Source organism: Chrysemys picta, chromosome 2, assembly GCF_011386835.1.
Source record: "Chrysemys picta bellii isolate R12L10 chromosome 2, ASM1138683v2, whole genome shotgun sequence".
Lineage (NCBI taxonomy): Eukaryota > Metazoa > Chordata > Testudines > Emydidae > Chrysemys > Chrysemys picta.
The window spans coordinates 42,131,728-42,144,657 of NC_088792.1; the positions used below are offsets into that span (position 1 = coordinate 42,131,728).

The 12,930-nt window shown below is 42.8% G+C and overlaps 1 protein-coding gene across 1 annotated transcript; it reads right to left on the minus strand.

The window, feature by feature from the left end:
- Positions 1-586: 586 nt before the first annotated feature.
- On the minus strand, positions 587-11,557 carry VIM (vimentin). The gene is made up of 9 exons (XM_005282441.4): positions 10,829-11,557; positions 9,840-9,900; positions 4,787-4,882; positions 4,546-4,707; positions 3,828-3,953; positions 2,634-2,854; positions 2,483-2,526; positions 1,619-1,704; positions 587-952 (listed from the first exon to the last, which is right to left on the minus strand). The coding sequence occupies exons 1-9, from the start codon at positions 11,377-11,379 to the stop codon at positions 911-913; spliced, it is 1,389 nt and encodes a 462-aa protein (XP_005282498.1). The 5' UTR covers positions 11,380-11,557; the 3' UTR covers positions 587-910.
- Between the last annotated feature and the right edge of the window lie 1,373 nt (positions 11,558-12,930).

Below are 12,930 nucleotides of genomic sequence, written 5' to 3' on the forward strand. Positions count from 1 at the left end.
CTTGTACAAAAATTTGATCTTGTGAGGTACAGATGCAAAATACTTGCAAAGTTATATTACTACTTTATTTCCTTATTTAAAGATGCAAAGTCAAATGGCTTACTGAGTATCTTAAATCTGGGACAGTCACCCACAAACACTGTCTCATGCCCCCAAAGCCTATGCTCACCTGCCCTTAAAAGCACAGCTTCACTTTGCCATCAGGAAGTGGTTGGGTCATGGGACATGGGCTATTTTTACAAATATCTGACCTATTTTTGTTTTCAATGTACAAGGGGGGTTGCTCTGAGGCTTGCTTTGTGAAAGGGGTCACCAGTACAAAAGTTTGAGAACTACTGGTGTAGTCCATTTAATTCAATGTGTGAGTGGTCCAGTGCCCCTGTGTATCATAATCTGAAGCAAGCCAAAGTTAAGGAAGTGAGTACAAATGTAAGTTTCTTCCAAGTGTTTTTGCTGATTCTAAAGAAGTTCCCTGCAACTGTCATTAATGGAGTTGTGCAGGTTAGGTACTTTCAGCACAGAGTTGCTATTCCGATGCTTTCTGGGGGAAGCAATCAATGTTTAACAAACTAAAACATTAAAAAGCCATTTTCCAAATATTTATTGAAGCAGTGAAATTGCTCATACTGTGCTGGAAAAAGCAGTTTTATTGAATTCAGAAACTTAAACAGTATTGCAGCACAAGATATTGCTATCTGTAAACTAGACTCCATTGTAAACTCTAAATCTTCAGGGAGAGTCAGTTTGCAAGATCTAATACCTATTCTCTAGCATAATAATCTTGCGCTTTTGGAAAAACTGCAGAAAGGCACTTAAGCTGTTTCTTCCTTTAAGACAGGGACTTTTTAAATTTTGCTGGTAAGAATCTTTTCACTGCACAAGTGAGAAATGTGCAGTTTCTCTAGGGTTTTCACTCCAGATCATCGTGATGCTGGGAAGTTTCATTGATAACCTGTTGAAGAATAAGACAGGTTACATTAATTCTGAGCAATTTCAATACTCAAGACAGCTGATTAAAACTAGTTTTACAGATTTATTCTAGTATACTCTTATTAACACAGCTAATAAAAAACTTCCACTATGGCATAAGTGGAAGTTGATGACAACCACTCACAGAAAAGTCAGCAACTGGTTGATTAAATTCCTAGTTGAAAGTGAGCAAAAAGGCATGGGGGAAAATATTATACCTTTTGTTTGCAAGCACCTTATTTGCCTGCCATATTGTAAAACTAAGTCACTTTTAGGAATGATATTTCCAAACCAGCTAATCCATCTCTCTAGGTCTAATATCTGAGAAAACAGAAGTAGCAGCCTTGGATAGATGCATCTTTACAGCATGGTTATAAATGTTGTGCCATTCCCCTGAATAGAGAGTTCCCTAGTTTGAAGGTTGTAGTTAGCACATTCTGATCTGTACAAAATATTCAGCCCAAATGCATGTTACCCAAGCTACAGTAGTGCTAACACAGTATAGTAAGGTACTTAAAGCATGCACTGTTTGGTAAATGAAGTTAGAATAGTACTAGATAATAGCTTGTTGTGATGTACAGTGTTATGTCTATATTTGTCATTTGTTTTACTTCCTTCTCCACTGAAAGAAACTGAAATTGGCACCAACCTGTCCATCTCTGGTTTCAACAGTCTTAATTAAGAGTGTCCTCTTTGAGTGGGTGTCAACCATAGGGTGAGACTCAATGTTGGTTTCTGCAGATGTAAAATTGTTGGTCTGTTATGGTTCTTCAGTGATCTAGTTTAAGTTGCTCATTTGCTATTGCACATACATGATAGAATGGACAGATTCTTTACTGATGCACTTCATAGCATGACAAGTGCCAGGCACCAACAATTAAGATCCTAAAATTGCTAGATCTCTTAATTCTGATCAACCATTGTCAAAATAAGATTTCAAACACTGTTTAGGAGGAGTCTATCCAGATCACTTACAGAAATTACTCAATACAGGGGGCTCCAGTCTGAGGTTATTTTAATGACAAGTAACTGGCTACAACCAATTCTTTAATTTAGATATCTTGCTTAGATGTAGGCAAGAGTTCTGGAAGTGGCTAATGATCCTGGTGTTGATTTTCAGGTGCTCCTTTTGGCACCTCAAAAGGGCCTGATTTTCAGGAAGCATTGAGTTCCTGCCTTCAGAAAAAACCCTTTAAGTTGTCTTCAGTTGGGTATCCAAGATCACTAGCCACAAAATACTGGCTGTAGAGTTTTGTTATGAAGTTATTACAAGGAATCTCTTCCTGAAATTAAAAAAGTGCCCCATCCACTCAAAACAAGTAGTTAAAATACCAACATTTTAATTAGTGGTCTCTGGTGTTAAATGAACATCTGGGTTTGGATATCAAAACCTGAATCAATTACACCAGGCTAAAAGGAAGCGGTCTTTAGAGTATTAGTTTACCACAGCAAAAGGACACAAGTTGTCAAAGAAGCTTCCTACACTATTCATGAGAAATTAGATACTACTTACCCCTCAGGTTCAGGGAAGCAAAAGTTGGAATAGGCATGGTAATTCTGCAAAAGAGAATTCAAGTTTAGTGAAGCTAGTCTCTGGAATTTGGTAATTCTTATAGCAGCTACTCTTCAGAGTTTCTGGTCATATTTGCATTAGTGTTATCTACCTGCTCTCCTCTCCCTCCAACAGTTTTCTATATGTAGCAATCTCAATATCAAGAGCCATCTTGACATTCAGCAGTTCTTGGTATTCATGAAGATGGCGAGCCATTTCTTCCTTCATGTTTTGGATTTCCTCCTGCAGACGGGCAATAGTGTCTTGATAGTTAGCAGCTTCAACAGCAAAGTTGTCCTCCATTTCACGCATCTGGCGCTCCAGGGATTCATTCTGCAAGAGAATTTTCAAGTCAAGTGTTGGCTGCAGTTTAGTAGCTGTCAGGCTTCACCTATTGGGTGTTTACCACCACATACCTGCCCCACATGTTCTATTTCAGACATTTAATACCCTCACCACTAATTAATGCACTAGTGGAAGGTGCTAAAAGTAGTGACATGACTAACATCTGCCATTTGTTAGCTCTTTCATCCTCATGGGTGAATTATGGGAGCAATGTAGTGTTTAACTACAAACCAACAGCAACATTTACATATCGGAAGATGCAAGGTCTCAGTGCACCTCGCATTTGGAGTGGAAGTTGGTGGTATTATCCCTAGGTTTCTTGTGTCACAATCCAAGAGCAGCCCCTGAGAAACCTCACCCGCAAGTTTCATGTAGTACAAAATCAAGTCAGTGGTTTATTTTCAGAGACCTAGATTTGTAGCACTGACAGTGTGCCTAGTTATTGAAGTTTCCACATTAAGTAGAATTTGACAACCTTAGATTTGCTTAGTTATACAGGGAAAAAATGTGCGTCCATTCTTTAAATCTTGCTTTGTTTCATAGAGGTACCAATATACAAATATTAAAATTAGATATGAAGCCTTTTGTTTTTCAAAGGGAAATATAACTAACAAGGAGTAAACATGGTGTGAAGTGCAAGTTTAGTTAACAGTGGATTAATCTTTGTTACTCAGCTTGTAAACTTATATACACTAAATACTTCAGCTTTAAAAATAAGGTGTCAAAGCTGGTCACCTCCTTCACCCCAAGTTTCCATTCCATAATAGCCAGCCAGCACACAGCTGAAAGATGCAAGTTAATCAAAAAAGACCTTTAAGCTTATATTTTAGAAGTCTATTTTAGACTGCCATCTTGTTTGATATGTCACTTCCATTCACATCCATCTTAGCATTTATTTATATTGTAATGTGACAAGATAACAGCATAAGTAGTAACAGCTGCAGTGGTATCTTTCACTTACAGTTCCTTTAAGTGCATCAACTTCGCAGGTGAGGGTCTGTATTTGTCTGCGGTACTCATTAGCTTCCTGTTTGGCCTGACGTAGGGCATCATTGTTCCTAGTAGCAGCTTCAGAGAGATCTGCAAACTGTTGAACAAGCCAGATTTACAGTTAGTATAATACTTTAACAAAAAAAGTGATCATACTCCAGTGTCCCAGATAAAGGTAAGAGGATTTTGAGGTGAGTAAGAGACTGCACATAGAAAGATCTTAATATTTAAAACAAAGGCTCTAAACAAGTGTCATGCCGTTACAGCTCTAAATTTCATTTTTAACCATCAAATTAGAGAATGAACACATTTCCTGAAGTTAGCGTTCATTATTCTTTATCTAAATGTATGTTGCGCTATATCTTCACCCATCCATTCCTTCTTCTACCAGCTCATCAGTACACAAGCCACCCTTCAATACATAGGATGCTTCTAGCTATGCAAAGAATAGGAAAGACGACAAAATGGATGTTTAACTACTGTAGTATCTAGGTTCTTGACACAGTATTATGGATCAAGGCCTAGTGTAGATTTGTGACAGGCTGTACCTGTTTTCCTGATTTGGGAAAGTTAGATAAAGCCTTGCCTCCTGGATTTAAGTAGTTATGCATTATGGCAAAGCTATTGTGGATATCTAAAACAAAGTTAAGCCAAATATCCTTATTGCCACATAAGAGCCACTCACTTACCTTGGACTTGTACCATTCTTCAGCTTCCTGAAGATTCTTAGTAGCAACACTTTCATACTGCTGACGGACATCACGCAGGGCAGCAGTGAGATCTGGTTTAGCAACATCCACATCAATTTGGATGTGTTGTTCCTGAATCTGGACCTGCAGTTCACGGATTTCCTTGAGAAAAGAGTGGAGAGTCAAGTTCTGTTCTATGGTAGAAGGTACAGATCAATAATCTGATGAAGATGCATCTTACCTCATCATGAAGCTTCTTCAAGAAGACAATCTCTTCTTGCAAGGACTCAACTTTGCGCTCAAGATCAAGACGTGCCAGAGAGGCATTGTCAACATCCTAATTAAAGGGAAAGATCATTTAGCAAGGTCATTATACTAATAATAAGAGGGGGGAAAAAATGAATCAGTGTAACAAGCAAGCTTACTGCTCATTTGAGCCAAAGTCAAGCAGCACAGAGTGACCTACCTGAAAGTCTATAGCCAGAAATAATCTGAAATCTATTTGCAAATTGGGTACTTGCATGCACAGAGTTGCATGTCAACTGTAGGTGTGTGTGTGTGTGTGTGTGTATATATACACATATATTTTATACATAAACATTCAATCAAGCAGCACATGTTTCAGTCCATCTCAAAACCATTTGGATTTTTCTGAAGTATTTGCTATGCATCCTTCATCAGAAGATAAATATGAGAGTCAGGATAACAAAGTTAGGCAATTTCTTGCCAAATTCTCTAGCAACATTAATCTAATCTCCAGCAAAATTCCTATCCCTAGAATAAAATGCACAAAATTTTCTCATCAGAACACCTCCCTACCTTCTATTTGAGGTTACTGCATACCGTCCTCATTGCACAACTAGATAGCACTACTAGTGCTCAGCTTGGCACCAGGCTTTATCTCAGAGGGGAAGAATTCATTGGTGGGTTATTTGTGTACGATCTAAAGAATTTTTAAGGTCAAGGCATTCTGGAAGGAGGTTGCTATACAAATCCAATTATCTACCTTGTGCACACTGTCAAAGTGTCACAGAATTTAAGGGGATTATTTACATATTAAATCTTAAATTGATGGCACATCTGGCATACACCAGAAGTAATGGTTAGCATTCCCTCCACCCATTTTAACCAGTGGTACCTGATAAGTCTTGAACTACAAGTATGCCATAAACTTCAAATTGACCCAACAGGTTGTAACAGCCTACAGTAGAGGGACTAACTTGATAAACTTTAGTTGGAGATGTTCCAACTTACCTACATGTGGTCCATTACATGAGCACAATGCAATATAGTTTAATGAATTGAATGAAGTTTAAGTTAATTTAAGCACAACTTGTAATCAAAATCTTCTTTTCCCCAGTTTGGAGGGCCACGTTAGAGTGGTTAAGAAGCCCTGTAGTCCTAGTTTTCAAAGCAGTGTGTTGGAGCCAGATATGCAATTAGATCATGCACAGATTTGAATATTTACTTGGACTTGTTTTTAAGCATATTCATAGTGATGGATGAAATTATTTTGGAGGACTGGATAAGCCTGTATTTTTTTTAGCTGGATAAGCTCTGAATTTGAGCCAAGTAGTCAGTCTTGCCATGAGCTCAGACATATTCCCTAGGACCAAACTAGCTGGGTATACATTGCAGTAACTCATTCTTTGTACTGATGCACTCACTACCTGGTTGTGCCCCAAAGCAAGCAACTCATTGAAGCTTTACCAAATGATGAACTCCGATGCATCAAATAACCGCTTCAGAATGAAAAGCTACCTGTTGAACTATGTAATGCAAGTGAACTTATTTGCTTACTTTAAGAACAGCTCTTACCACACTAGTGTTATTTTGCTGTTCTGATGTGGAATTTTAAGTGCCACAAAAATAGTATCCTACAGTTCTCTGAAACTATACTTAAAAGTTGAAATAGCATAAAGCTTCTGTGCTCTGGTAGGAAGACTAAGGCTGTTCCTTCTTGAGAAGGAAAGTCCAGAGCAAGCTATATATTTAGCTTTGCATGTCAAACTTTTGCAATCCATTTACTAAGGGAAAGATATTTGTCATGCCAATGCTTGATTGTTTAGGCTTTTATTCCTCAAATGCACGCTCTTTAAAAGCTTCCTGAGGTTTTCCTACCTTAAAGTGTGCAAGTCATTTGTAGTCAGACCCAAGATAGTGGAACACATACTGAATGTGAGTTAAGTCTTAACAGGTCTTCAGTAAAATTTATGGTTAGTGCCACTATTTCTGCTGACCAGTATTAAATACTGAATTCTATGCATCAAGTATTACTGACACCTTACATCTTAAAGGTTCAGTACATGTATCCCATGCTCTTTAATATTAATGGTGGTACTAGGTATCTAGGTACAGCAAGGACAGATTTTTGCAGAGCTGCAAAAATCACTTGTGTGACCTGCTTATTAGAATACAAACATCATTTATGCTATTAGCATATATGGCAATTAAGTATAATCCAGTTTATGGAATATGCCAAAATGTTTAACACCAAGGAATATGACAGAGTGCATGCTGAGAGCACCCCCTTCCCCACCCCAGACTGTTACATCAGTTTGAAAGAGAACTGTGTCCCTTTAAAAACACAAGTGCAAGACCCTTTGCACACCTTTAATAAATTAGGCCAGTTTTAAACCAGTTTAACTAGATTCCTTGCTGAGTTCAGCTCAATGGAACTAGATCAAGGTTAAGTGCATTTAAGAATGCCTATGCAGGACTTTACACCAGTTTAAGTCAATTACATTATTGGGTAAGCCAATGCAACAGTGTAGACAAGCCTGATGTTGTGAAACATCAATTTCTTCTGTATTTAAAGAATATATTGAAGTTCATTAAGGTGATGCCTGGTATCTTCCACATTTCAGGCAAGCAACTCCATTTTTCAATGCCTTCATTCTTACATAAAGAGCTTCTTGAGCAAGGCTTGGGACTACATTGGCACAATTCAGCTTGATTGGCAAAGTTTTGGTTGTCATTTAGACAGACATCCACTAGGGACTCTAGAATACCAGACTAAGTAACTTTGTGACCCAAGCCACATCTGAGCCCAGCTGGCTGGAGATAAAAGGAATTCTAGTAATGCCTTTCCACAGTGATCGTCTCTTTTGAAAAAAGTCTTGAGGCAAGTTCTTTAAAATATCAAGAAGTCCAAACTCGAGTTAGAAGTTTTGGGTTTGTTGTTAACTAATGAAAAGAAAGGCTGAGGTTGCAAGAACACCCATAATATAGTTTTTGCTTTTAATATAGTGCTTTTCATCAGTAGATCTCAAAGCACTTTACAAAGGAGGTAATTCCCTCCCTCCCCTGTAAAATGGGGAAACTGAGGCACAGATGGGTAATGGTTATTTAACATTACCAGCAGGCAACTAGAAGAGCTGGGATAGAACCCAGGTCTTCCAAGTCGCAGTCCAACTCTGTAAAACGCTCCAAAGAGCTCAAAACCTGTATGCCAACTGAAGCCCAGTTTCTTACTAAAAGTAAGAAGTTATCTAGACAGCTTACCATTCACACTGAGGTTTAGATGACTCAATGTTTCTCCTTTGAGAATTTCTTTTAAAGAAAAACCCAGTATACACACAATCTTATGACCTGATTGCTATTAACTTTTGATATCATGACCAGGGATCCTAGAAATCTGTTTGCCATGGGGGAAAAAAAACAAAGCCCCCCCCAAAACCACAACATTTTCTGTTTTTATAGAGAATATTTAGTCTTTATATTTTGTGAAAAAAATGTAAGACATACAATTAGATCAGATAAATGGAGCTTCAATGTGACTGGGGCCAGATCAGATAATCAAAAATTCAGATAGTCAGGAGAACTGGCAAAGAGCTTTCTACCCCTTATTTTAAGATGGGGGAGCTCGGGCAGTGAGCCACAGGTGGCTGGTGATTTGGTTAATACGGAGAGCTGGATAAGGGAGGCTTGGATAAATGGGGTTCTACTGTATAAAAGACAAGTGTTTGGCACATGTAAGAAATACGAATTGCAATTCTATTAATTTTATTAATATGATATACGGCACTGGTAGGCTTCAAACTTCCTTAAAAATGATAATTATCAGTAAAAACCTTGTGTTCAACTGATTATTATATATATTTATTTTGTGTCTAGGGAATTAAAGTTCAGCATTTCATTTTAATCACAGAAAAACAAATTAAAGAATTTAAAAAAATTATAGAAAACTAGGATCCCTGGTCATGACCCTCCCCTAAAATCTGAAGGCCGCCAAAAAGAGAAGTTGTCTGACCTATCAGTAGATAGCCCCAACATGAAAATTCTCACATGTTAGAGCAGTTCTTATTTTGCAAGAATTTCAGAGCAGCATAGCTAAGTCGGTCAAGTCACATAATGGAGTCTTGCACTAGGAATTTCAAGACTGGGTCATATCTAAAATAACTGATGTTATAAAACATTTCTCTAAAATACGCTTACATCATTACACATTCAGTAAGAATGCAGCCTGCAGCAAGCTGCTCTTCTATACAAAGAGTTCTATTATTTCAATCTGCTGCCACCACACTTGCCATAATGCCTGTATCTGCATTCCATAGTGAATCCCATAGAAACCATTAATACCCTTCAGCCAAGCGAACAGATGGCTCCCTTTCGCCCTTATTGGATCAGAAAGTGATTCCACTTTGGTGCACTTTTGTAGAATAGGCTAGTCTTGGATAAAGCAAAACAAAAACTGTTCCCCCTCCCCACTTAGATTATACCACCACCACCACCACCCCCCTCCTAAAGAAAACAAGTAGTTATGACATGCAGACTGGTGGATTCTCATTAAAGAACACTCCCCCACAAAAAAGAAATCTAGAGTCTTATTTCTACACTTGTCCATTCTCTGCTTTAAGAGTTCACCTCTGATGTGTTAGACATTGTACCTAGGTCATGCAAGCCAACATTTCTATTTCAATTTACTTATTGCAAATACATTCAAAAGTGTCAGATCTGCTGTAGTCCATGAAAGCTTATGCTCTAATAAATGTGTTAGTCTCTAAGGTGCCACAAGAACTTCTGTTCTTTATATGTTTTAGTAGAATCTCCAGATAATACTTTAAAAGTTAACTGCTTCCAGTTTTATCAGTGTCTAGACTAAAGGAATGGCAGTGCCCTTGATAAGAGTAACTTCCTGGAGGCACTGAGAGAAGTCTTGCACCTTTACAAGTTGCTTTTTACCACTAGGTGGCTCTACATCCGACTTGGACATTATGCCAACTTTACATATTTGGATTTACATTCAGTGTGCTCCTTATTATGTATTTTAATATGCAGAGAGGATTACAAACCTGTCTGAAAGATTGCAGGGTGCTTTCAGCTTCTTCTCGCTGAATCATCTCTTCTTGTAGCCTGAAAATAGTAGTATATTGATTAAACAAATGAACTAGAGAAAGAAAAAAAACAGCACTAGTGTCTATTCAAATCCAGCTGGTAGCCACACCCAGCCAACATCCCAGTCGGGGGAAGATGGGGCCTCTGACAAAAGGCATCTCATTCCGACATTTTTCTAGTCTGTGCCCTCTTTATTAAGTTTGCATGACTGGGCTTTGAGGCTTTCTGCTGTTACAGCAGTCTGAAATCCACAGATAGCCTAACACAAGCAGTGCCAAAACCGTTACTGCTTATTCAGCTAATGAGCAACAAGAGGCTGACCTAGATTTGGGTTGGTTTTAAATAATCTTTTGCTAAATTCAGATTCTGTTAGGCTGCAATATTTAAAAAATGAATTAACTTGCCAAACCAAAGTTTTCAAACCCACCAAAAACCTCAAGATAAGATCCATGGTACAACACAGTAAGTACTAAGAACTCAGATGAGAGAGTAGCAAAGCTAACTTTTACTTGGTCTTTTCACTACACTGTCTGAAAAGACTACTAGAGATCCAAGTTGGAGATTCCCCTAGAAGATGGTAGTCACCCGTGATGGTTTTCCACAAAAGCCTGCTCCTTCAACTTTAATGTGGACTAGAAACACCTTTAATATACATCAGCCTTGTTTTGGCTGCAGGCAAATTAGTTTATGGGTGCACACCAGTTAGTTATCCATGTGGGTTGGATCTGTGCATTCCCTCCACCTTCCTGATACTGAAACTCAGCTTCAATAGCCATCTAGTTGGGGCTGACCCATCAGAACAACTTTAAGCAGTTTTTAGGCGCAGAAGGGGCGGGGGGAGCTTCTCGCATTTTGGGGCTATAGATTGTTCCCTTCGCTCCCCACTTTGCACTTGGGTGGAAGCCTGGGCGCCCCCTCCCCACCCATCCGCCCCCGGAGCACTCACTTCTCCCGGAGCCTCAGGATGTCATCGGCCAGGTTGTCCCTCTCCACCTCCACCCTGGCTTTGTCGTTGGTGAGCTGGTCCACCTGCCGGCGGAGCTCCCGCATCTCCTCCTCGTAGAGGTCCCCCAGGCGGGAGGTGCCCTTGCCCTTGAGCTGCTCCAGCTCGGCCACCAGGATCTTGTTCTGCTGCTCCAGGAAGCGCACCTTGTCGATGTAGTTGGCGAAGCGGTCGTTCAGCTCCTGCAGCTCCACCTTCTCGTTGGTGCGGTTGGCCTTGAACTCCGTGTTGATGGCATCGGCCAGCGAGAAGTCCACGGTGTCGTGCATGAACCGCGTGGGGGGCAGGCTGCTCCGCAGCCGCAGGGCCGAGGACTTGGTGGCATAGACGCCGCCGGGCGAGGAGGAGACCAGGCGGCTGCTGCCGGGGCGGATGGCGCTGCCCAGCGAGTAACGGCTGGAGGAGGTGATGTAGCGGCTGCCCGAGGTGCTGGGGCGGCTGCCGCCGCCGAACATCCTGCGGTACGAGCTCTTGCTGCTCATGGTGGTGCTCATGGCGGCGCTTTGTAATCCGAGGGGTGGTGGGTCCGGCGACTGCTGCTGGAGCGAGAGAGGCGAAGGAGAGCGGCGGTAGCTGCCCGCGGCGGTACTTATACCCCCGCCACGCCCTCGGCTCGGCTCGGCCGCGCGGCCCGCCCCGAGCCAGCCGACCCGACCCGACGGGCGGCCCCGCCCTGCTCCGAGCGAGAGGCGGGGCCGGGCCGGGGTCTCGCCACTCCCAGCCCCGGCCCGCCCTGCAGCGCGGACAAAGGCTGCGGGGCCGGGGGAGGGTTCCTGGGAGGGTTCCCGGGCCCAGGGCGGGACGGAGCAGTTTGCAGGGGCTCAGGGTGAGGGGGCAGGAGGTGGGGATCAAGGGGTCAGTAGGGGGCAGGGTGGGAGAGCAGGAGAGGGTCAGTAGGCAGGGTGCAGGACGTGGGGGTCATTAGGAATCAGGAGGGGGGGTCAGAAGGGGGCAGTAGGAGGTGGGGGGAATCGGGGGCAGTAGGAGGTAGGATGGGGGTCGGGGAGGTCAAAGGAGGAAGGGTGGGGGAATCAAGATGGGGGTCAGAAGGAGGCAAGGGGAATCGGGGTCAGTAGGAGGCAGGAGGATCAGGAGGGGGTCATTAGGAGGCAGGATAGGGGATTGGCGGGGGCAAGGGGAATCAGGATGGGGGTCAGAAGAAGATGGGGAATTGGGGAGAGTAGGGGGGGTCGGTAGGAGGCAGGATGGGGGGAGCAGGAGAGGGTCAGGAGGCAGGGAGAATCGGGATCAGTAGGAGGCAGAGTGGGGGATCGGGAGGGGACAGTAGGAAGTGTGGGGGGAATCAGGGGGTCAGTAGGAGGCAGGGTGGGGGGAGCAGGAGGAGGGTAAGCAAGAGGCAGGGTGGGAGGATCAAGCAAAGGAGAGGAGGGGATGAGGAGAGCGGAAGAAGGAGAAATCAGACACGGAAGGGAGTGACTGAGGAGCGGGCTAGAGAAGGGAGGGGAAGGAGGGAAAGGGCCAGAGTGCTTTGCAAGCCTTTTCCCCTACCTTATGGGTAGCAGCTGGGTACTCTATGTGGGCTCCCATGCCGTGGGAAAAGATGTCCGTGTGCTTTACAGAGCTGGGGGCCGGGACTCTCCATGCTCCCCTGGTGCCCTGGCATGGAGGCTGGGTTAGGGGCGGGTACAGGATGGGGTGATGGAGCAGGGCTCGGGGTTAAGCAGGGAGACGGACAAACTCCCTTTCTCTAGGAGTCACTGATGCCTGCTCTGCCATGCCAGCACTGTGTGCAGAGGGGGATGAACTAAGCGCATGCTCAAGTCTGAGTGCTGATGTCCGAGACATGCACCATACCGGCCTCGCTCATGCTGGGTACATTCCCATGTAGCCTGTGGTGTACACAGGCCACTCTGCTCTCACCAAGTCTGTACATAAGCTGGGCTGCTGCCTGTGGGGCGGCAATTTGGGGGGAGGCAGTGGCTAGTCTGAAGCCCATTGTCTGGCATGATGCGCCCAGAGATTCTGGTGGCTGCCCGTAAGCAAGGAAGGGAATCCCTAAACTGATTCCTATGCACCGGCTAAAT

What these genes read in the sequence shown, in the direction of transcription:
- VIM (XM_005282441.4), bottom strand. Translation starts at nt 11,379, where the DNA reads ATGAGCACCACCATGAGCAGCAAGAGCTCGTACCGCAGGATGTTCGGC. An exon ending in TTGATGCACTTAAAGGAACT is followed by an intron (nt 2,855 to 3,827) that starts GTAAGTGAAAGA and finishes ATTCTCTTGCAG; the next exon opens with AATGAATCCCTGGAGCGCCA. An exon ending in TTGGAGGGAGAGGAGAGCAG is followed by an intron (nt 2,527 to 2,633) that starts GTAGATAACACT and finishes TCTCTTTTGCAG; the next exon opens with AATTACCATGCCTATTCCAA.